Source organism: Calidris pugnax, unplaced genomic scaffold, assembly GCF_001431845.1.
Source record: "Calidris pugnax isolate Ruff unplaced genomic scaffold, ASM143184v1 scaffold24, whole genome shotgun sequence".
Classification (NCBI taxonomy): Eukaryota; Metazoa; Chordata; class Aves; order Charadriiformes; family Scolopacidae; genus Calidris; species Calidris pugnax.
In genome coordinates, this window is record NW_015090922.1 from 39491858 (window position 1) to 39517241 (window position 25384).

A 25384-nucleotide genomic window follows, 5' to 3' on the forward strand; every position below is an offset into this window, starting at 1 on the left:
TTTGTTCACTACCCATATGATAAGCAAACCATTTGGTCCAATAGTGCAAATAGCCCCTTCCTGTGCTGCTCTCGACTGATCCTGAGAGCAGGCACATCTGCTGCCTGTGAGGACACGAGTGTGACCATGTATTTAAAGCTCGATGCAGTTATAGCTGTGAAGGAGACACGTTTAATGTTGCAAGGACAAACTTAATTCCAACAGGTCTTAACATTGCAATGTCAATGTTTTTAAAGCTGGGGAAGAGCTAGCTATTTGGTGTAGGTTTGTCTTGCAGAAATACAGAATCATAGAATGGTTAGAGTTGGAAGGGACCTTAAAGATCATGTATTTCCAACCCCCCTGCCATGGGCAGGGACACCTCCCACTAGAGCAGGTTCCTCAAAGCTCCGTCCAACTTTGCCTCGAACACCTTCAGGGATGGGGCAGCCACAGCTTCTCTGGGCAACCTGTTCCAATGTCTCACCACCCTCACAGGAAAGAGTTTCTTCCTAACATCTGATCTAAATTCCCCCTCTTTCAGTTTAAAACTGTCACTCTTCATCCTATTGAAACACTCCCTGATAGAGAGTCCCTCTCCACCTCTTCTATAGGCTCCCTTCAGGTACTGGAAGGCCATTATAAGGTCTCCCCAGAACCTTTTCTTCCCCAGGCTGAACAACCCGCACTCTCTCAGCCTGTCCTCATAGGAGAGGTGCTCCAGCCCTCTGATCATCTTCATGGCCTCCTCTGGACTCACTCCAACAGGTCTATGCCCTTCATATGTTGGGGGCCCCTGAGCTGGGCATAGTACTCCAGGTGGGGTCTCACCAGAGCAGAGTAGAGGGGGAGAATCACCTCCCTTGACCTGCTGGCCACACTTCTTTTGATGTAACCCAGGATGTGGTTGGCTTTTTGGGCTGCAAGCGCACATGGATGGTTCATGTTGATCAACCAACACTCCCCCAGGTCTTCCTCCTCAGAGCTGCTCTCAATCCATTCTTGGCCTAGCCTGTGTTTGGGCTTGAGATTGCCCTGACCCAGACTGACATCCACAGAGTCACTGGTAGGTGTCTTAACCTTGAACTTCACTGTGTAGACGATTGGGATCTAATCTGAAGGGAGTTGGGAACAGCAGTGGTGATATGCCACCCTCTATAGGGACTGGCCAGTGCATGGGAGTAGATGTGCATCCTTGCTGGCTCTTTCTGCTCCAGTCCTGAAGATGATCAGAGGACTCTTCTGTACGGTTTGTTCTTTCTCTGAGACCTTGGAGGGAGGAGGGAACAGGGAGCACCAACAGCGAGGGTGGCTCTCTCTGGGTTGTCACAGTAATTTGTCTGGGGTTATTTACTGCTCTCTGTCTAGCCATCTCCTATTCATTATCTCCAGTCCTTGTTCATTGGTGCCTCAATCGCAGTGTCCACAAAAAGTTCTGAGGACGCCCAGGTCCTTTGTTGCCCATACCCTGTGAGCACAGCCCCTGCAGTTTGAGTGTTGTATGTGTCACCTACAGGCTGGAGTTTCAGCAATATCTCAGGCTCTTTATCCCTCCACCTTTCTCAAGGGGAGGGATGTCCTCTGAGGGAAAGGGGAGCAGCTCTCCTGGAGAGGACAAAGAAGTGCGGAGACAGCAGGCTGATGAGAAGAAGGGAAGGAAGGATGAAGTGAGGTGGCAAGGCTCATTCTCCTATCACATGCACACCAAAAAAAACCCCTCCACTGCTTGGCGGTCACTAGTCCAGAGGACAGAGAGTCTTTGGGCTGTATCTGTGTCACCTCCTGACCTTCTTTCCTCCTCTTCCCTTCGATTCCTCCTGCCCCACTTCTGTCTCTGCTGCTTTTCTTAACCCATTGTCCCTCTTTCTTTGTCCAGCGAATTTGAGGCCACCTTGTGCACCTTGTAACTCCTCTGATGAAGTCTCACCGTGCCGCTCGCATGTTCCCATTTCTTCCCCCCGTGCTCCTCACGGTCCGGTGACATTCAGGTGCTCTCTCTACAGGGGCGCACACCTCGCCTTCGTTGAAGGACCAATGTCACCCTGGCAAATTAAAATTCTCTGCCCCAAAGCGTGGTATTAAGAAGTATTTTTAAGTGTTTTATGTAAGAACATAAAGCATGTATTTTTTCTGTGACCTCATTCTAAGACATAGCTGAACTGTTTCTACTGAATTTTCCAGAGAATTTCAGCCTCGGGCGTACATATGGCCTGGAAAATTTCAGCCTAAATGCTTGAAGTTTGGCAAAGTTTATATGCACCTGAAAATAGTCTTGATAATGGAAAGTGTCAGCTGTTTCAGTTGTGTAGCTATCTGCATTGTTTATATTTACGTATTGGATGCTGAACAGAAAATATTACACTCAAAATTAATTAACATTGAATTTGAGCAAATGCTGTTATTGGAGTTGAGACCTGGAAATAATACCCTGAAAGAGAAGATGATGGCACTGAACGGTGCTGTTGGGCTTCATGAGAATCTCGTGAAGGAAACTCCCAAGACTTGCTTTGAATAAGAGTTTATATTTGAGAAGATGAACATGACAGGTGATGCACAGGGTGAACATAAAAACACAGAAATAAACATAAAGTATTTTGGTCTATAGGAGGAAATGTAAGTTGTCCCCTGGGAGCCCTGTAAGAAGGAATCTAGTTCATCTGCTGAACCTTTGTGTTTGTATTGGTTTTAGTTAAAAATCTGGTGAGAGTGCATGATGGCCTAAAAAAAAAAAAGTGTTGTTATGGGTCAGGTGGCCTGAAGTGGTTGGGGAACCATTGGTTTTGAAAAGTATGAAATATAAATAGTAAATTACCCAGGGACATTTAGTGGTGAAAAATAGAAACTTCTAATCTGGCCACAAAGAAGCCGAATAATAAAGGCACATTTGCTGAGTAATACTCACCCAAAATTAGAAGAGAATGTACAATTCGCTATGGTGGCAGAAAAGGGCATCCTCTTCTGAAGCGAATAGAGGTGTCATGTGAGGAGGAGGAGGTTGTTTCCATCTCCTCAGGTGTAGTGTGTCTGTGTTGGGAATACTTTATTCTGTTTTGGTGACATTCCTGGCATACAGTGGTACTCATAAGGGTGGGGAGGGCCAAGAAAAACAGTACAGCGAGAAGGTTTGAAGAAGGAAGAACAACATGTAATAGTTTATGAAGCAGTGACTTCTTTGGTGAGTTTGGTTACAAACGTGGACATAAGTTCCACCTAAACATGAGGAGGAACTTCTTTACTTTGAGAGTGGCAGAGCCCTGGAACAGGCTGCCCAGGGAGGGGGTGGAGTCTCCTTCTCTGGAGACATTCAAACCCTGCCTGGGCATGTTCCTGTGCAACCTGCTCTGGGTGGACCTGCTTTGGCAGGGGGTTGGACTAGATGATCTCCAGAGGTCCCTTCCAACCCCATATCATTCTGTGACTCTGTGAGAGTACACACCTTGTGTGTCTGGGGGGGAAAAAGCCACAGTGTGTTAGTTGTACAAATGGCAATGAGAAGAAATGAGAGGGGCGCGTGTGTGTAATTTATTGTCATAACAACTATTACCTCAGGATATAATAGCCAAGAAGGACTCGTAGAAGCCACGTTACACAGGAGGCTTTAAAATGAAACTGGTCAACAATACACTGTAGGAAAATATGTACAAAATGTGCTACGGGAAGGAATCCTGCTCCTGGTGGGAGGGTGGGCTGGTTGGCTGAATTAATAGGTCTTTTTCCCTGGGAGGGGTGGGGTGGGGGGAAAGAAGGGAATATGTCTCTTTCATGAAGATGAGATTGTGGTAGGCTTTTTAAAAGCCTTCCCCCCTCCTCCCACCCCCTTCTTCTGTGGCTCTAACCGGCACTCAGGAATTAAAAAATGGATGTCATATTAACAATACGGTGCTGCGCTTGACAAAGAATGATATTTTTTCTGGTTCAGTTAGTCCTCAGTAATAAAACATGAGAGTAATAGCACACAATGGTTGACACCCGTCCTGAAACTGTTACGGTGCTTGGGAAGCGCTGCCAAAAAGTCTAAAAATAAAACTTCCCTCCCTTGCCTCCCCTCCCCCTCCATCAGTGATTGCAGTTTGGATTTTCCGAGGTCTATTAAGGAGGCAAATAAACTTTCATGTAAAATCTGGGTTATGACTTGCCTTATGATCTGGAAACTTATTAATGCACGCGATAGCCATACGAAAGCACTGAAATACAGCGTTCTGTATGCATTGCGCTGCTTGGAAACTTTATTTTCTTTTCACTTGCCCTTTTTTTCAAGGTAAGAAAACAGACGTTTTCTCAAGGTTAAATGGCTTGCCCAGTGCTTGTGTCTCTCTTGATAGACACAGTTTTATTTACGTTCACACATTAAAGTCAGTGATGCTAATCAGTTTACAACAGTATACTTAATTATTTCTTAAGCTGAAATTTATTGGGCGGTTATTGTACTTGCTTTTTCTGTAGGTAAGAGACATCCTTAAGTTTGAGTGCAGAATTATTACTTTATTTTTTTTTTTTAAATTCAATGGAAGTCCCAAACTCCCCTTTCAAAAACTCATCTATTAGTACGTATGGTGCTTTGCCACTTTGTGTGTCAAGTCCATGTTTGATATATCAAGCACGGAGAAAACAACGTGTGTAGTTTGCCCGCGGTAAGCGTGACTATTTTGACCTTTTTGTGTCCCTGCCTTAACGTGTGCCTTCCTTTGCTTGTGTTTTAACAACAGGGCAGCCCAATGGACCCAATGGTGATGAAGAGACCTCAGTTGTACGGCATGGGCAATAACCCCCACTCTCAGACGCAGCAGAGCAGCCCCTATCCCGGGCAGTCCTACGGCCCTCCCGGCCCCCAGCGCTATCCCGTGGGAATGCCGGGCCGAGCCCCAGCAGCCATGGGAGGAATGCAGTATCCACAGCAACAGGTTTGTGGAGGATTTTTCTTGCGTTGCTTTGGTTTCTCTCCTCTCTCCTCTTCCCTTCCAGCGCTGTGGTAATACAGAGGGTGCATTAAAAAAAATAAAAAATAAAAAATTCAGAAATAAGTATTTCTCAGGCAGGAGGGTGAAGGACTGTTTTAAAAGTAAATATATCACATTGACAGTGGGAATGTTTTCTGAAACCCCATATTGTCGGAATAAAAGTTTACTTTGTGGCTGGTATCATTTTGGAGAGAGAAATATGTTAAATGCCATCAGCTTTTTTTTTTTCCAGTTGACATGATTTAGCTTTGTATATTGGGGCGGGTTTGTTTTTTTGTTTGTTTATTTTGTTTTCTTTTTTAAGTTATCTTTCTTTCTGGCTTAGATGCATTTAGATGTAAGATGAAAACTGAGAGCTGACATCAGTGTTGTCCAGTGCGTTCCAAAGTGTAACATATTTACATCAGCTGTTTGTTATTGTTGTGGTGCTGTGTTTGGGTTTTTTTCCTCTACTTTCGGTGAGAGCCTGTAGCTTTTCCTGTTTTGGTTTTTTTTTGTTTACCAATTCTTTAAAGTCAGGATATTTTTTACAGTATCAGAGGACACGGAAATGTAAAAATCTCCTTTTATCTTCTTGGATTTCACTGTTGATAGTGCCTTTTTTTTCTACCCTTTTAAAGAAGGTCAGTTCCAATATTCATACCATATACTAGGGAAGCTACAGTAGTTTTCTAGAGAGGGGGATAAACCAAGGTTATCAAGAAGTTACGTTTTACTTTTTTTTTAATTAGGAATATGTGTGGGCAAAGGGAGCTCTGTACTTCATTGTGAGCCCCACGAATAATAACTTGATCATTAATGGGAAAGGACATTTGTTTGGTGCAACTAACTAGTTGCAGATTAGCATTTTTTTTATGTCATGTATTGTTAAGTATAGAGAAGAAAAGAAAATGTTGGACTCCCTGGCAGATAGGTGCCTGGCTAATTCTTGTTATCAGCCATCCACAAGGACAGGATGTTATCAAGGGTTAATTAAGTAACAGTTTCAAATCTAGTAGTTGGGTGAATAGTACCATTATCAACAGTCTTCATTTTATTCTTTTCTGTTGTTTAATAGACACTTATTTGTAAGGAAGAGATTGTTTGACATTTCTAAAATAAACAATATATTTGGTTGCTAGCTTCAGACAGCAAAGCATTTTGTCAGTCGTAAAAGGAGGAGAAATTGAAAAAAGGAGGCTTTATTTTTCTCTGTGTGGCTGTAGCCAAAATGAAGTTATTAAAACATATTTTTAAATTTAAAATGAGTTATTCTGTGTTATGTGGAGATGAGTGTTGAATTTTCACTTCATTTGCTAATTGCTTGATAATTGTAAATTACCCGTCAGCAGGCAGTGACCTGGCACAGCCATTGGCTGCCGGCCCTATCCGTCTTCTCCCAGCATTAATGTAATTGGCTGAGCAGCAGCAGAGTTCTGAGCACTAATGCTCTTTGGGGAAAAAGTGAGAGGATAATTATGACATTGAATTTTTATTGAACGGACATCACCACCTAGGCATGATTTTGTTTTGGACGGCCTCCAAAGCTCCGTGTGTTTGGTTTGTGAACCTCTAATGATCTGAATCCAGTTCTTTTCATATTGCTCATATATTACCACCTTTCTACAAAGGATTAAAATGCAGGAATGCAGGTTTGTAAATTGAATTGCCAACTTACCAGCTGAGTGGTAAGTTGTCTTTGGCACAGGATGCCACAGTTTGATTCCTGGCTGGATTTTTACTCCTGTGACATGAATATTAAATAAGGAGAGCCTAGCTGCGCTTGTTAAAATTGGCTGTGTAGCATGTACCTACTTCTAGATATAATATATATAAAATAAATAATATTGCCAGAAGTTTCAGAAGATGGATCTCAGCACTTTCTGAAAATTGGAGTCCTTTACAGTGTCACATTGAATTTATCAGAAGTGCAAGGCACTTCCGAGAACTTGATTGGTTAAAAAATACTGGCCCTTAAACACATCCAGCGCTCAGATTTAAGTATTGCACAGAGAAAGCACTGGGGGGATGGATTATGAGGGTGGAAGTGCCATACTGTAGGAAAGGTGGGAAACATCTATGGGAGAGGTGGTTCTTAATTTAAGTCATAGTCTGCCGTTACCCAAAGATAGCTGAGAGTGTCAGTTCCGTTTCCTTGTATAAAACGAGCAGGCTTTTTGTTAGACTGTGAAGATTGCTGAATTTCGAAGAAGACCTTGAAATGTGAAGTCTGGCTTTTTGTCAGTGGGTGTTGTGGCTTGAGGTTAGAACTATGGGACTTGACAGATTTTTTTAACTTGCAGGCTCTGCTGCGGGATGCTGCAGATGAAGAAATAAAGATGAAAAACAACACCCTAAAGATTAGGCTAAAATTAATGGAAATGGTAGAAACGAAGATAATTGCCTAGATGTAGGTAGCTGGTCTGTGTTATGTTGCAGCAGAGAATAGTGTGTTCCAGCCTGCAGCCCAGAGGTGGAGGAGAGAGCTTGCGGGGAGGCAGGCCTCTGGCACAAGCAGTGAAAGATTAAAGAGGATGAAAAAGATGAAATGTTATCAAGTACACTTATTCTACCTATCTGCAGCATGGGTGTCAACCAGAGCCTGCTAATCTGTTGAAAAAGTGGTATCTACATAATGCTGCAGACATTCTCTTATGCCTGTTCTTTGGTCTGGGCATGCTTGATACCAAACAGCAAAATGCAAGTAAAATCCCAAATTTTTTTAACATTGTGTGGAAATCACAGGATGTTGGAGAGAGTAAGGAAAGTATAGGATAAGTGCTGTGACTTGGCTGCAAAGGATGCTGTGAAGAGAGAAACCAAATCTCCTGAGCGTTTGAGCTTGGAACTCATCTCTCATGAGTTATCAATGAGTCTCAGAACAAAACTCTAAGCCTTACTTACGGGGCAAAATTTGAAATGCAGACCATCATTGTGCATCACTCACTAGTAGAACTAAAGATAAAGGCACTGAGATATATACGTGGACATGTAGGAAAGAGAGGTAAAACTGTGATGATGCTAATGGTGATCTGAGATTTTCTGTTTCCTCTCCAACGCTTGAAAACGGATCCAGATTTATCATGTGAAAATGGGTGATAGCTTCTTGTGACAAAATGCTAAGCAATTTGAGGAATGCTGCAGCATTTTGTCAGATTTTAAGGGCTTGTCCAGTTAAGTCGGTGCGAGTCAAAGAAATATAGAAAGCATTTTGACTGACTTGGGTAAAATTGTCTTAATGGGTTAGGAGATGAAAAATCAAATTATACTGCACCTGTATAAAAGGGGAAGAATAAGAAAGGAAGGTGTTACTAAGAGGCTCATATACTTAATTTATAGGATTGCAGACTTGACAGTTTACGTCTCTTTTTGTCAGTAGGCATAAATATTTATGGTGAATGAATTACTTACAAAGAGATTTTTGTGGTGTTAGGAAACTTTGGGGGTTTTGTCTCTTTCCCATCAACTTTCCGTGGGAGGGGAGGGGAAGGAGGCAAGGGAAGGCTGGGAGCAAGCTGACCTATGCCTGTGTTGTCAGTTTTCGACATGACTGAAACACAAGTTGCAACAAGGCCAGTGTTTGCATCCCAGGGTTTTAAAATGCTGGTCTTGCATGTAAATCTTAATACTGCTATCTCATCATCTCGTGTACTCTCTCTTCTGGTTTGCATGGGATGAATGTAATTTTAGGGTTATTGTCACTCTTCACCCAGCACCTCAGGGAGATCGCGGTATGTAAAAACAGAAAGCAGAAAAATATACTTTCAGGTTTAACTTTCAGTTTCTAATCTCTTAGATATTTCTTGGAATTACAGAAGGGTGATGTCAAAATTGAAAAGCCTATTATGCAGTGATACGTAGCACCTGCAAACTTCAGGCTTGGCTTTGCAGTACATCTCACTATAGTGTGAGTAATAAGATCTGATTCTAAAGACAATAATTTCCTTTTAATTCATTTTCTCCCCCTCACCCCTTTTGGACCCCAGGCAGGCAAGTGATGATGCCCTCATCAGTTTCTGGCTTTGGTTTGAATGTCTTGTTAAAATGTTTCTTTGCTTTGGTGCTGCGGGAAAGCCGCCTGCTGCTTTGTAAAAACATTTTTGCTAAATCTAGAAATATCTCCGAGTACCTATTAAAACAATTTTTTTTTTTCCTGTTGCCTGATGGCGTTGCTTTTTCATGTTAATAGCATGCAATGCTTTATTTTGTGCTGAATTTCGTTAAGCTTAAAAATCAGCTCCTTGAAATACCCACATGGAGGTTTTGGAAGTTTTCAGCAAAGTCTGAAGGTTTGGATTTATGAGTATGTTTGAAGGAATTGAATGGTGTGATGTGCCTGTTTAATCAGATGATCATTGCCTAATTGATTTTTTTAGGATGCATTAAAATTCCTTGTGTACTTGATGGACTGGAACGACAACTTATTGTGTAAATAGGTTTGTGTTGCTATAATGCATAGTAAATTCTTTATGCAGGATAGTTGTGTGGACGTGTACAATAGCCATTCCTAATAGCTGTTTAAAATGGAGTATTTCAGTACTTTCTCATTTCTGTACCGATCATACATTTGTCTTTGTGCCTTGAGACTGATTGCAGCAAGTCAATTATGGGGCTTGAGCCTTGGTCTGTTGTTTCTCCCATTTTTGCTATCCAGATACTGTAAGATGAAAGGATGCTAATCACTCGTCCCTTTAATTTTTTTTATATTAATGATTTGCAAAATTCAATAATAAAGGTTGTCAGTGTCCTCATAGTTTTAAGAGTGCAACTGTAAATATTCAGAGAAGCGCTTTTCCCCTTTTTAATTTTCTTTTTAAATGTACAGATTATTTTGAAGGTTAAGGAAAATAGCCTGGTTTTTTTTTTTAAGACTTATGTGGCAGTTTTCAACTTGGAGTAACTTTTTTTTTTTAAAGGGATAGAGAAGTTGTAAAACCTCTGGGAATGTGCGGCAAGGATTTATTGTAATGGAAACTGCAAGTCAACCAGAACTAGAGCAGCACCAGTGTGATTACCTCATTTAGGAAAGGGTTTCCAGTGCTCGTATTGGGTAATGTCCCAGATTGGAAATGTCGAATTTACGCCAAGGAAATCAATTGGCTGTTGGTTTGGCAGGTAGAGTTTTAAAGCTAGCAAACGCAAATGTGTTTACTACTGGGTGTCTGGTTGTGTGTGTGTGTTAATTTCTGAAATGCTTCAATCTTCTAGAATTAAGATTATGCCAAGACAGTGAGGCTTGAATGTTTTGCTCTGAACTGTTAACTTAAAACGTAGTACATACATACAGTGAATACTAGTCAAGTCATACGTTTGTTGTCTTCTCTGTGTGTAATTGCCCTCACCAGCTTGAAAATATTGAGCAGATTGCAATTTTTTTTTGTGCTCCTAAGCAGCTTTAGCACAGTTGATATTAGTATTGGTTACGGGAGCAGACACAGAAAATAAGCAGGTTTTCATTTCTTAGCCTATTTATTTTGCAGGAACAGAGGATGAATCAATATGATTGAATCTCAAAAACAACCAGCAGAGGACAAAACACTGATGTGTTGCTTTTTCTTAAAGATTGATAGATGCATTTCATATACACACATAAAAAGGGGCTGTGAAGCTTTGATCAGTGTGTGCTTCAGAAGTATGTTTTTCCAGATTTTTGTTTGATTTGCCTTGGGTGGTTTTTTTTTTTTCAGGGGGGTGCGATGTTGTTCGTATGGGTTTTTTTTTGGATATGTGTGTTTGTGTTTTATTTTGGGGTTTTGCTTGTTTTGTTTATTTTGTTATGCTTTTTTGTTTTCCCTGGGCATTTAGTTGGAGCTCTCACTAGTAGATTATGGACCTACTTAGTAATTCCTGGAAAGCAGAAGGGTTGAAACTCTTAATCTTTTTTCCAACTTCCTCTTCTGTTAAATACATGTAAATACTTTGATGAAAAAATTCCTTAGTAAATTTTTATTTGAATGATATATCTGCTGAACTGCTAAAAACTTCCTGGGGGAAAAAAAAAATTAAAACTAAATCAATACAATAAGTAGAAGAAATGCTTCCTGGAGAGTGTGAAGTTTGAGTCCTTCCTTTTATGAATTGGAAAAAGGGACGAGAAGTCACAGCTATTTGTCTTCCTTGTAAGGTCATCTTTAAGAATGGCTCTTTTGATGGTCAAGTGTTAATAATTGCAAAGAAAAGTTGCTGCTTTTTGTTATGTAAAGAAATGGGATTTTAAAATTTCTATTTAAATTTTAAGGTTTAAAAATCTTTTAAATGCTAAATACTGTGCTTGTGCAGACTGTAGGAAAATGTTTAGCATGGTTCTTTCTTTTGGGCATACTAAGCCTCATTGACTAAATTGAAAAAAAAGCTGCTACTTTAGTTCATGGCAGGATAAGGCTTTATGTTGTATTGTCTCCTTTAGAATTATCCCTTCTATTGAGTGTAATTCACTCTATAGAGGGAGGTGAGCACAGATTACAGATAATCACGGAATCAAATTTGACATAAGTTTGGGGTCTTTATGGTAGCTTAGCTCTTCATCTTAATGCTGGTCATCTGAGATTGTTTACCAAAGAAAATCCCTAAAGTAGCGGAATTGCATTATTATGGTAAATAGAAACATTTCAGTAGCTTCTATCATTTCTTTGAAACTGCAGGAAAAAATGTAGGTTGAAAAGGAAAAAGAACTGATCCTTCAGCTGGTGAGAAAGCTTGGAAATACGACAGGGTCGACATTTTTATCTGTTCAGTTACTATGTACTGATGTTCACTAAATGCTAATTTTTGCATCTATCCTGGAGTAAGTGGCAGCCTACATTTGTATAGAAAGTGTGTAAGAATCATCAACATACCATGACAAATAAAATGTATTTTTGCTGCTGCTAAATGATTGTACTTCAGTTGGAATATTTAATAGCTGTAATCACATTTGTTATTCTGCTTGGAAGTGGGGGCATGAGAGAGGAAAAACATGCAAACTGTGTGTGTTGATGTTCTGAAAAAGGTTGTGTTGAGGAAGCAGCTCTTATTTTCTTGTTGAGAACTGGGTTTGCTGAAGTATTAGCTGTCAGTCTACCCCGGAGTTGGGTAGGAAGTCGATTTTGGTGATCAGAAGCAGAGAACAGAGGGCCCTTGGCTGCTTCACGAGGAAGATACAAAATCATTTACTTATGAACAGCTCGTTTTACATGGCAGCAGGAGACATGAGTTTATTTACATTTGAAGTAAAATAAGCATCTTGTTTTAAGAAAAGGCTGCTCCATTACTCTGTTCAACAGCTGCCTTCTAATGGCTGTGCCAGGAGGGTTTTAAAGTGTAGGTAAGGAATAATTAACTGTTACTCCTAATATTATAGTCATAGTAGTTTTCTGTTAATAATATTCATCAAAGAATAATTAGCACTCCAAACTACTGAAATGACATCCAGACCCATCATGTGCCTGCACACTAAGATTTTTGTAACCATACTTTCTGCAATGTCCCTGGGGGGCAGCTCAGCTGCTGCTTCTTTTTTTTTTTGTTAACATCTTGGTTTAAGTTTCTCAGAAGATGCTATCAATTGTCTGTAAGTTTGAACTTACTCAGAGGAAGCAAGGGAGGCAATAGACTTTGCTTTTTTTAAAAATAGGGAGTATGTTTCCCACAGCTGAAAATAGGGCTGAAGATGAGAAGGTGAAACCTGCCTGGAATTAGTGGGAAATTTGCTGTGACTTCAGGGGAGCTACGATTGCATTTGGGGGCCGTGTTATTTTGGCTGGGTGAGGTGTCTTTAGTTGGTAGCAGCGTAGGCAGAACCAGCCAAGTCAATTGGAGAGAATCTCAGAATGAGACAGGTTGGTACCTTCTCTGTGGTGACCCTGGAACAGCAGAGTCATGTGGCTTTCTTCTTGGAACAACAGAACTTTCAAGAAATGTCTGATGTTTCAGTAGCTCAAGATTAGACTTCTATTGCTACCAGCAGCTTTTTTTTTAAAAAAAACAACCCACGAACCTTAAGATTTATTTTAGATTTAGTTTTAGCAAAACTTAAGTAAAAATTAGTTTTACAGTAGCAATGGTAAGTGCTGCAAAAAATCAAAAAACATTTTCCACACCTTTTTTATATAGTCAGTCTTAAATGACACGGGTGATGCAGTATAATCAAAGTTCGCTTAGTGAACTGCTTTGGTTTTGTATGTTTTATCACATAAAACATTAAGACTTTTGTGGGAGTAGATGAACTATAAAATCTTTGAAAAAAATTTTAAATATGTTTAAGACTATTAACATTCTCTGTAGGTCATAATTTTTTTCTGAAACTCCTATTTGTTTATGTATTGCATTGCTCCTTATAACTAGACTAACTAGGCGTATATAAAGATCCTAATATAAATACTTAAAGCTTTTGGTATTTTGTTGTTTTTCAAGATGGATGAAAGAAAGATTTAAGAAACTTAAGGAATAACTTAAAGCTACAGCTCATTTAATTTTTGTAAGCCTTTATTCTTCTGCTGCCTTGCGTGACCCCATTTTTGGGTGCTTCCCTGGTACTTGTGCTTCTTATTCATTGCTTTGCCTAAAATAGAACAAGTATGTTAAACGCTTGCATCCTTCCTGATAAGTATTTGATCTCTGAAAATTACAGTGTCTTTTGTGGGTAGGGAAGAGGAGCAGGGAGAAAATCAGTGTCTGTTTTATTTCTTCATACACTCTGTCCTTTCCTTCCTCTTCTGGATATTGTTTCTTAGCGATGTTTTTTTGCATTTGTGTGTTAAGAACAAGACACATAACAGATAATAAACAGTTTAGTGACTGGACAATACTAGAAAGTATATTCACATCTTATAGTCAGATACAGCTTTCAGAAAGTGAGTGAATTTGCCTTTGATATATGTGTCAAGGGGACAAATTACACTTGCTATTAGTTTGTTTCGTGTAAGAGTGATGAAGAGATTTCTGCGTATTTCTTGGCAAAATATAGTATCACTTGTCTTTTGAGACAAGAGTCCAATCAAAATAAACAAGGTTTATATAGCCACTTAGGGAAAGATGTTGTTTTAATTATAGAAGTGACATTACTTATCTTGAGTCTATGTATGTTTTACAGGCCGTGTTGGCAAATGCGTGTTTTGCAGGACAGGTTAGAAAAAAACGCCTCGTTCTCTTCTCAGGATTGTCTCCCCTTCTCTCTGAACTGTTTTGTGCTGTGCAAGTGATGCTCGGTACAAACAAATAGGTAAGAACCTGTGCCAGGCACAGATTGTGCCTGTGTGGGGAGGCAGCTGAGCCAGGAGCTCTGCTTTGAGCTCCTCCTGCCCTTTCCCAGTAACCCCACTGCTCGCCTCTGCTGGCTCTCCTGCCTCTCCCAGCTGGCAGCACTGGGAATTCCTGTGTGCTCTGACTCTCCCACCCTACGGCAGAGCATTTAAAAGGACGGATGCAAATTGACTGTTTTTTTCCTTTTTTTCATTGGTTTCGTTTTATTGCTGGTTGGCAAAACTGAAGAAAATCAGAGGCTGAGATATCCCCCTGCAGACTTGGGAAGTGTGTGCTTAATAGATTTATCGCCCTTTTACGTTTGGGAAGTTGTCCTGGAGAGGAAACTATTATTTCTAAAATGAACCTTAAGTTCTGTAGAAAATGATACTTCGGACGTTGTGTTCACTAAGGAAAAAAAAACATTCATCCCTGATGTTGGAGAGAAGGCAGGTGGGTTTTCAGTCCTTAGAGGTGATGCTGTGAGAAATCCCATGTACCCTTCTCAAATTGAAGATTAAGTTTTATGACCTGAGTAAATTTGCAGTCCTGCAGCAAATGGTGAAGAGTCAGTTCAGTAAATGCCAAGACTGTATGGGTACTTGGCCTTTCTTTTTTGATTTTATACATTACAAGAAGAATAATGTTTTCTAATATTGCTTTAGGCCTATAACACAGGGGTTACAAGAGGAGCAAAGCCACAAAAAGTAATTGAAGAATATCCAGGAAAAGATCAGATGTTCTTTGGGTGTATTGGGTGTAGGCTTTTCTTTCTTCTTTCTCTCTCATGTTTCGTCATCCCACTTCTGTCTTTCACATATATAACTATCTAAAAATACGTTCCTATTCTTGGCGTGCATTAAGATCCTGTATAACAGAATAAAAACCTGACTAAATATCAGAACCCCATGTACGTGTGAGTTGCTGTCTTTTTACTGGAGTTGCTTTAGACTCGCTTGCAGGATCTCTGAAACTTCTGCTTTCTGTAAAGCTGGTTTTAAAAAAAAAAGTTATTAGCCCAAAGGATAAAATCAGTTATTGTTATGAAACCTGTTTGTAAGGCTGTTGTTTATAAGAATGTGGAAAGATGCATGCTCGTGTACTGTTCTGCTTAGTGGAGAAAACATGTTTTTACTTGAAAAGTATTTTTTTTGTACGTGGACCTGATCTTATGTATTCCACTTCCAGCTGTAGGCAGGAGTGACTGTGCCCTGAATTCTTCTGCATAATGCATTTGAGTGTCAACAAGATTTTTGTAAATACTTGCTGGGAAAAAGGGCAACACACCTTGACACTTTTTAATCCTGTGGTGATAAAATGCTGCAAACATTTTTAAAATTGCGTTGTGTTTTTGTTGGGTACTTTTTTTTCTGTCTCAGGGATGCAAAATTTCACCCAGGTGATTTGGCGTTTTCAGTAGCATCTCGGAAAAAGGGAGGTGCCTTAAAAAGCCTTAAATCATAAGAGTTTGGGGAAAAGGCATGGAAAGGATCCCGGGATGAGCAGCAGAGCAGCGTTGGCAGCGCTGGCTCCGGTTGTGCAAGGAATGATCATCCGCTTCCTGCGCCTCAATAAAAATGCAGGAGAGCACCTTTCATGACACAGGGGTTGCTGAAACATCAGTGCTGTCTTTTTTTTTTTTTTTAATACTCCCGTGGATGTTTTTGCACAAAGTGGTATCTGTCAGAGCTTGAAATATTCTTGCACAGTTCCCTTTGAACAGGTAGCGCAGGACAAGTTCTAGCACATCGCTGCTTGACATGGGGCCGCCTACCGCGGGGAAGGAATGCCTTGCTTACATACATCTGAGTAGATGTGCTAAGAACTTTGCCAGTCATTTTGCCGATTACATACTGGGCTGTAAATAATTACTGAACTTCCATTTTGAATCACAGCTTTTTTTCTTTTCTTTTTCTTTTTTTTTTTTCCCCTTTTTTTCCCCTCCCCTGTTAAAGGAAGACAATAGCGGTGGGAAATACTGGGGATGCTGTAACAGCCATTAGCCTGGAGATATTTTTACAGTGAATCTAACATAAATCTGCACATTTTTATTGCTACGCTGCCTTTGTTTTTTTGGAATGCAATATTTGCTCTCCCTGTGTTGCCTTCAGTTGTACTGTTCATCTGGCAATGCACGTGGTGTGTAGTACGTCAAATTACAATCGAAAACAAATATTGTGAGTGGCTCACCTAAAGGATGCAATAAGACTACTAAGACTAAATATTTTCCTTAAAGAGATGTGTTTTTATTTGTTATTTTCATACGCACTGCGAGAGATTGTAGCTGATATTTGAATAGTGGTTGAAAAAAAAGTCTACCCTTGTTTTTGCCCACTCGCTGGAGTTCTTTATCTGTGCTGTGAACATCTTGTTTTGGAAACTGAGATATTCAGATGCAAGAATGTGATACGCTGTGAAAATCCCAATTGTGCTGAAAAAGGCAGAATGAATTAGGCTATAGGGCCCCTTGGAAGGATGTGAATTCACTCTTGTTCCATAATTTTTCCTACGGTTGAAGTCAATGTAGGCGCTTATGGGAACAAGCGACATACAGCAGTATATTTGTGCGCAGTTGCCTTGAGGGATTTTTCTTTTTTTTTTTTTCCTTAAGATTCCCTGTCTCAGGGCAACTTTCTCTGTTTAGCTGCAGGTGAAATGATCCTTGCAAAAATATTTTTCAGCTTAGGCAGAGGTGTACATGTTTGCTCTTATTGCTACATTAATATTGTTAGTTACACTATATTTGTTCGTGGAAAAATAAGTAAATAATGGAAGCCTGGAATGTTGTGCTGGATAGAGGTGGATGCTTGATACTTAAAGGGTGGATGTCCACAGGATGGGGTCAGTCTTTTTTTCAGTGATGCCCAGTGACAGGACAAGAGGAAATGGGCACAAATGTGAACATTTTAAGTTCCACCTAAACATGAGGAGGAACTTCTTTCCTGTGAGGGTGGCAGAGCCCTGGAACAGGCTGCCCAGAGAGGTGGTGGAGTCTCCATCTCTGGAGACATTCAAAACCCACCTGGACACATTCCTGTGCAACCTGCTCTAGGTGGACCTGCTCTTGCAGGGGGGTTGGACTAGATGATCTCCAGAGGTCCCTTCCAACCCCATAGCATTCTGTGATTATGGTCAGTCTTACGTTTGCTCTCCCTTCTGGGGGAGGAAACTGTATTGTTGGGGGGCTCCCTTTGAAGCCCTCTTTGTGTTCAGGAATGCCACCACTAGCCATTAGCTCTCCTGTTGGTTTCCATGATTTTTAGTGAAATCTGCCTAAGGTTGTGCTATTCATGTAAATTTTGCCCTTATGGTTGCAGTTTCCAACTGGAGGTTTCCCCTTCGGTGGGGAGGGCTGGCTTCTGAGGCAGTGGGTGTCCTCTGCTGGACTTGACTCCTTTTCATACCTTCAGACACCCTATAGTACCGGTAGTTTAGAATATGATACTTCCTGAAACCATGCTGCATATTTTTTTCCAGTGTAGAACAAAATGACAGTATATCTCAGAAAGGTCAGGGTACCAGAAATAGGTGGACTGAATCTGTGCTGTGGGATTGGAGGACTTTGGAGCTGTGATCTTGAATTGCTCCACTGGCCAAAAAATACACCTGGACAGGCTTTTTCTGACCTAAAGAAAGGAGAGCATGACTCACGCTCTTGAGGCTGCTGAGACTCCCTGAAGATGATGACCAAGGGACGTTCCCAAGTCTCAGAACTTCCCGTGAGGTAGGAGAAAACCCACCTTTTCCATTGAGTGCAAGAAACCTATCACCCCCTCTTCCCTTTCGCCTCCCTCCAGCCACATCTGGCTGTCCTGTCCCTCAGCTTTGGTGAAGAATTCACATTAGTAAGGTAGGGTTTCCATGCTAGTTACCAGGAGGCTTTTAAAAGCCTCGTTATCTAGTCAATGTGCTCAAATAGCCTTCCTTCCTGATAAGCAGGGCAGAAACAAAAGATCCTGGAAGTGACCCGCTGGTGGGGTGAAAAAATCAGTGTGGAAAGCTGTTGGGGTTTTGGAGAAGGTGGTTTCTCATCTGTGAAGGGAAGGGCGGGTGTTCTTTGGCTGGGCTCTCCCCAGTAGCTGGAGAAGCAAATGACAGTATATCTCAGAAAGGTCAGGGTACCAGAAATAGGTGGACTGAATCTGTGCTGTGGGATTGGAGGACTTTGGAGCTGTGATCTTGAATTGCTCTACTGGCCAGAAAATACACCTGGACAGGCTTTTTCTGACCTAAAGAAAGGAGAGCATGACTCACGCTCTTGAGGCTGCTGAGACTCCCTGAAGATGATGACCAAGGGACGTTCCCAAGTCTCAGAACTTCCCGTGAGGTAGGAGAAAACCCACCTTTTCCATTGAGTGCAAGAAACCTATCACCCCCTCTTCCCTTTCCCCTCCCTCCAGCCACATCTGGCTGTCCTGCCCCTCAGCTTTGGTGAAGAATTCACATTAGTAAGGTAGGGTTTCCATGCTAGTTACCAGGAGGCTTTTAAAAGCCTCGTTATCTAGTCAATGTGCTCAAATAGCCTTCCTTCCTGATAAGCAGGGCAGAAACAAAAGATCCTGGAAGTGACCCGCTGGTGGGGTGAAAAAATCAGTGTGGAAAGCTGTTGGGGTTTTGGAGAAGGTGGTTTCTCATCTGTGAAGGGAAAGGAGGGTGTTCTTTGGCTGGGCTCTCCCCAGTAGCTGGAGAAGCGATTTGCTGGGGGGCACTGGGTCTCGTGTGGGTGGGTGGGTGGAAGAGCTCTGAGCTGGGGCAGTGGGGGTGGAGGGTGAGATTACAGGGACACGTAAGCACACGTTGAAATCTAAATCACTGTTTTGTGAACAAAAGTGATCAAGGTATCCAGATGTGACAGGAGGAGGGGGGGGAGGAACCACCCTATTTAATTGCCTGTGCTCTAATGCTAGCAGCCAGGGTAATAAACAAGAGGAGCTGAAATTTCTCATTTACGATTATAAATTTCATCTACTTGGTATTACTTGAAATCTAGTGGGAAGGTTCACAGGATTGGAATGTTAAAATAAACGGTTATAACCTATTTAGAGAGAATTGAATGGGTAGAAGGGGAGGGAAAGTGGTACGCTATATCAAGAGCGATATTATGTATTTCTGAATCACTGAGTGCTCAAAAGCAAATGATCTTAAATGCTTCTGAGTTACTGTCCTGGCAGAGAAGGCAGGAGATGAGGGGGCTAGCTAGAACCCACTAGATACCACCGAAATAAGGTAAAAGCAGGGTGACCAGTCCTTTAAGAACGTTATTTGCACTGGGGAGGGCAGGGGGAGCAGGGACTAAAGACCTGCTGCTGCCAGTATTGAAAACCTTATGAATTTATCTTAAAAACTGTGTGTGCATAGATGCAGGCGACAATTTGTCTGGCAAAGAATTGTATCTGACACAGAGGAATTTGGGGACAGATGAAGAAGAACAGGTCACAGAAGTAAATTAGTGATTTTTAGTTGTAAGGCCCATAGCTTGATTTAACTCTGTTGTATGCAGAAAAAAGTTGAGCTCAAATAAGCAACAACATAAAATGTATGACCATGGATGTGTATAGATTGGTAGATATATTGTGTACATGTACAAATGTGTCTGTTTCTTTCAGAGGGACAGTAACAGAAAGATGGGAGTGGTCATAAGCTAAATTGGTTGGGAGGAATGATTTTTTTCTATAGATGATGCTTGGAAAATGGCTTAAAGGTTTTTTACTAAATGAGTAATTGAGGAAAAACTTAATTCTCTCCTGCTGTTTCTGTCTTCAGCATCTGTCAGAATTCTAGAACTAGAAGCTTCACTTCTTGAAGCTATTTCTTGCTTTGTTTAATAAGGATATTTTGAATGTGGATCAAGTTTATTTTAAAGTGGTTTCTTTAACTAATGAAGACCCTTTTTAAAAGGAGTCAAATTCCTTCAAGTATAAATGAGCACTAATTGTGAATTAAAAAAATGATCTGGTAAGAAGGAAATGTTCTGTTTACCATTTTTCTAATGTAATAAGCATGTTAAATTTAAGAGCTGAATAAATATTTGTTTAAGTACATAATTGCTTAAATAAGTGTGTGTGGACATTTAAATACTCTTTTCTGGTTAGCAAAAAGACTTGCCAAGCGTAGTGCAAATGCTAGAGCTAATAATAACACAAAACAGAACAGTTACCAATCAGTGAGGCTGAACTGTTCTTTAAAATAATAACCAAAAAATAGTTAATGGTAACACAAGATTAAAATATATTATTCATACCAGATTTTCCTGCTTGCCAATTTAAATGAAGATAAGACCAGACTAATACACAATACTTTGATTTGAATAAACCCACTGTGATTGAGGAACTAAAATGCAGGTCTCGCTTATGGGCTATCGCTTTCTTCTAGAAAAGCAGTGACAGAGAAAGCTTTGAAGGTCATGGTAGATAATCAGTTGAGTGCAAGTTCCTTGTGCAATCCTGCAGTTTAAAAGCATTAACATGATATTTGGCTGAGTAAAAGAAAGCGATACTGGAAAATGGAGTCTGGTTTTTGGTCCCTTAAAATCGCTAGTGGAGATGGAGCTCGGATAAAGAACTGAGATGGCTGCAGTGAACTGGAGAGTGTGGTTGGTCGTGAGAATTCCCAAGAACTGAATAACATTTTTAGGTTAAAAGGAGATGATTCGGGTTGCTTGGCCTCAATTTATATATAACTGAATATATGGAATGAAAATTTTGAAGAAGAATTTTTAAGTCCATCGTAGAAGCATAGAGAACAGGCTATACTTAACAGACAGGGAAAGCACATTGACTGGAAAACTCTTGTCACTTGCAGGTGCACGAGAGAAATGTGCTGTCTCTCTCAGGCATTGCAAAATATCTTCAAACAATCAGAATAACCCCAAAAGATCTGAAAATTAACCTGGTCTTTAAAGTATTGAGTGATGTGAATGTGAAATCACTTTCCTTCTGTATTACTGCAATCAGAATATTTGTTTTTCTTCCTCTAGTGAATCTCAGGTTCCAACAATGTGGTCAATTTATTAAACCTGCAGCACATGGTTATGCCTTCAGAAACCAGGAACTTTAATTACTAAAAAGAATGTAGTGTGGTTCTTAATTTTATGAAAGTGAGTGCTTTTTGTGGAGATGGGTTCTCTATGCCTGAGATGTTTGCCATCGGGCAAGTAATTTAAAACGCATGTAGAAGGTATGAAAACTCCTTCTGGAGACAGAGGACATTCTTGCTGCTTCTGAAACACCCCAGGTAAACTGTAAGAGCTCAGAAGACACAGAAATGCTATTTGGCATCTTGCATGGAATCCGGAGGAGGATAATACCTGCATTCTTAAGAAAAAATTTACTTTTGAGATGGTAGCGAGCTGGCAGGCTGGTCTGTGGGTTGCTGTGGTCTCCACAGCGTGGGCAAGCATGGCTGAGAGAAGGTCTGACCAGCCATAGCTCATAGGGAGGACTTCTGAGCAGGAGACACTGGTGAACAGCTTGGTGAATTTGACTTGGGCCAGTTCTGTAAAGCCCACTTAAACCGTGAAGCTCTTTTATTTTTCTTCCCCAAACATGTCCCTCTGAAGATCGCTGAGAGTTTCTCCAAGGAAGGAGGTCAGGTGTGGACTTGCAGGTTTTGCTGCATTTGTGTGAGGCGCTTCTGGAGAAGGGTTTTTGCATTTTGTACTTTGGTCGGCCATCCGTCTTGATTCTCACTGCTTGTTGTGAAATCAAAACCATACAAATAGAGAAATGCTCACCTTACCAAGTGTATGCACCCTGAGCAGTCCTCTGTACCTCTTCTCTGTCTGGGCAAGCTTTGGGAGTCGGGGGCTTAATACTGTTTGATTAACAGTTTATTTTCCAAAATTGACCACAAGGAAGCAAGTTAAACAAATTCATAAAACTACACAGTAGATTAAACTGTGACTTAATCGTATCAATTTAGTCTGGCTCTATTAGTAGCTAATAAATGGCTTTATATTTTTTTAATGCCTGGGAGCTATGTTACAATATACTCAAGTTATTACATCAGATAATAACCTCTGGTTCTAGACAATGAATAGACAGTTATTGCTAGTTTTTTATATAAAATACAATTTTTCACTGTAGAACTTTTTGGGAATATTTTAGAGAATAAACTCAATACACAGTTTACTACAATTTTATATGTGAGTTTTGCTTTTAATAGTTCAGTTTTCATTCAAATTTCTCTAAACCTAATAAAAATGTAACTGTAGTTATATATTTATGGTAATTTCATTTGTGTGTGCTTTTAGTAATGCAGGTATACTACATACTAATGAGCAAATGAGATAACACATTAGAGTTGGAATATAGAAAGAATCCAGGTAATTAGGATGCTTGGGTACAAATTTTGAGTCTGCTGCTGAACTGTTATGCTAATTTATTATAAAATACATGATACATGCAAATAAATGATAAAATACCTTCCTGGTGCTGCATATTCAGTAGCATTTTATCCAAATAATGTTTATTGAGCAGAAATTGTGTTCTTGCAAAATATGGAAGTGAAATCCAAGTTTTAAAGGTGCTGGAGTTCTAGCACGCTTTGAACAAATGTGCTCTTACACATCAGGTGGAAACACTTGTGCTGTAGACACAACAATTAATTGCTTTTATCTCAGCACTTAATTTGATTACTTTATTATTTTTTTTTTGGCCTGTTAATAATACAGTCTTGTCTTGAAATCTTTTCAGTCTCAGTTGACGTCAGGTCCAAATGTGCCTTGTTGTCATTGTGAGAAGCTGCCCCCCTCCATCACTGGGGCTCTAGATGTGCTCCCAGACTGCCAGGGGTTTGCTGTCTTGTCTGCAAGGTTGGGCTTAAGAACAGGAGCGTCATGGAAGAAGGTCTGGAGATGAGCTGGGGAGGCCTTTAAAACTGAGGAGGAGAAGGGGAAGGAGAAACCGATGGAGATGTGAGCAGGGGACAATATGGTGGATGCAGAGAATTAAGTGGTATAGGGCAGTGGGGAGGCAAAACTGGTGTGGCTGCACCAGAGAGGAGCGTTGCCCCAAGTGTGACGTGAACTAAAGAGGGCATGGATGGGGTGCATAGCTATGGTGGCAGAGGAAATCCTTAATTTTAGGTGCTGTTGCTCTGGATAAAGCATCAGAACTTTGGAATAATTAATGTCAGGATTATTGAGGTAAGAGTGCTCACTGGTTTATTTAGGAATAGTCAGTTTTAAGTTTTCTTTCACTATTTACTGACATAGGATGTTACTGGTATACTGGACTGGGCATGTATATGTGTGTAGCTTGTTAGAATAGCATGTGTAAAAGCAGTTTTAGAAGTTTTATTAAGTGGACAAGCTGTTTTTTTTTCTTAAAAACACAGCAGCTTAAGCATAAAATTTGTAGCAGTTTCCATTCAGTTGTTAGTGGTAGGTTGTTATTTATTCACTTTTTAGAGTAGGTGGCAATCCTGAAAAGGTGACCATCAGAAAGACGTCTTGGCCTACTGTATAGATGAGGAGAATGGGGAAAGGTGTGTGTGGCCATCCCCTTCCACCATCCATGCTGGTGATGAGTAGATCCTTAAGAACAGTTCACCAAGTATTCATGTCCTTTCCCTTCTCCTGGTCCCAGTTCTGTTACATTTTGTCTTTGATAGAATATATACATAGATATATTATGTATACATGTAGGCATATATGGTGGTGTGTGTGTATAGATATATATATATCCCAAAACATGCTGACAGCACAGATTCCTGGGCAGTGGTAGGCACCACTCTTAGTAACGGTACTGGCTGTTCTTGTCTCTGGCAGCCGTAGTGATGCTTCAAATCTGGGATTTGCTATGACAATTAAATGCAGACCATGTGTAGCTCACAAATCCACCTCTGCCGTGACCCCGGATGCTGATTTATTTGATTGGACAGTTGGAAAACTATTCGGAATTATCTGTGGAGCAAGCAGCATATTGAAACCGGTCTTTATTTAATATTAAAATGATTTATTGCTTCTTATCGTCAAAATAACGTGAAGTTTGAGGGTGCATCTGACACTGCATAAATCTCTAGGTAGTGGTGGGTGTTTGAACAAATCTTATGCAGTCTACTTATTCACTTAAAATTTTCAAAACAAGGATTCAAAAGCTGCTTCATTTGAAAGGAGAGTGGTTTTTTTTTCCACAGCTTACCGGGCTGCAGACTTAATACCAATGAACTTCAAAGCTTTTGCCAGTACAAGTGCATGCATCTTTGTATTGCTCCACAATTTGGTGGTTTTGCTTAGAAATAAATTGTAAATGTCAGATCTGAAGAAGGGCTTGTGTGACTGTAAATTTGTGTGTTGTGTGGTGATGGGGTTTTTTTTATAGTTTTATTTTTTTCCCCAGCTACATCGGTTAGCCTGGTAAGACATTCTCTCCCCCTACACACGCTCTGCTTTATTTATTCCATGTGTGCTGTTATTTGTTTATTTATGTATTTATTTTTAAGTATCGTTTGTATTCCGGTCTAAATGTGCTTGAAAATTACCATCTGCTCTCCTGCTATTTAGATAGGGCACGCTACAACTGAGGTGAAGAGCTGTCACATCAAATATTTTCATTCCAGCTTTCGCACCTTTGATATCGAGTTACATAATTGCAGCGCAGGACCATTTCCAGGGATTCCTTATTTGCTTTTTAACCCTCCCCTGCCTCCCCCCGGTCTTTACTGGATTTTTGCTGCGTTTTGAGAGCGTTTCGGGTGTTGGATGCGAGTTTGTGGGTGTTGGAAGGTGCGGTTTCAGCCCCTCAAGAAGGTCCTGTCCTTTTGATTAGATGCTAAAATTTAGTGGAATAAGCAGGAATAGAAAAACAGAAGGTGCCTACTATTTGTAGTAGGTATAGTAGGTGCAAAATATTTATATACAGATAAAACACTGTAGGGGTGGGGTGGGCTGGGTTTGGGGGTTTTGTTATTGTTTTTTCCCCTTTTGTTTGGTTGGTTTCTCTCCACTTTCTACAGTTCTTTTCCTTAAAGTAAAATGTTAATGGATCAATGACACGTGCAGAATATATTTGCTCTAACGCTAAGGTTTCATCTACTAGTGTTTTGGTGTTTGATTTTTTTTCTTTTCTGTAATTTTTGTTGATTGGTTTTGGTTGTTTTTGTTTTGGTTTTTTTTTTTGCTTGTGTTTGGTTAGCCTTTTAAGTTCAAGGAGCAGGGGAGGTGGAAACTGCTCTCAAAATTAGAGGATTATGAAAATGAACAGATCATCTGTATTCGCGTTGACAGTCACTTTGGGTTGAATGGGGAT

The 25384-nt window shown here is 40.4% G+C and overlaps 1 protein-coding gene across 6 annotated transcripts in view; it reads left to right on the plus strand.

Annotated features, from left to right (window-relative positions):
* The first annotated feature begins 4687 nt into the window (after window positions 1-4687).
* ARID1B (AT-rich interaction domain 1B) overlaps window positions 4688-25384 on the plus strand; it is a 313503-nt gene continuing 292806 nt past the window's right edge. For 5 of the 6 annotated variants that reach the window (XM_014950916.1, XM_014950919.1, XM_014950920.1 and 2 more), the window contains exon 1: window positions 4688-4880. In XM_014950916.1, coding sequence (XP_014806402.1) covers window positions 4695-4880 — 186 coding nt within the window. In that variant the 5' untranslated portion in view covers window positions 4688-4694. The remainder of the gene's footprint in view (window positions 4881-25384) is intronic. The other variant, XM_014950917.1, reaches the window with a different exon arrangement.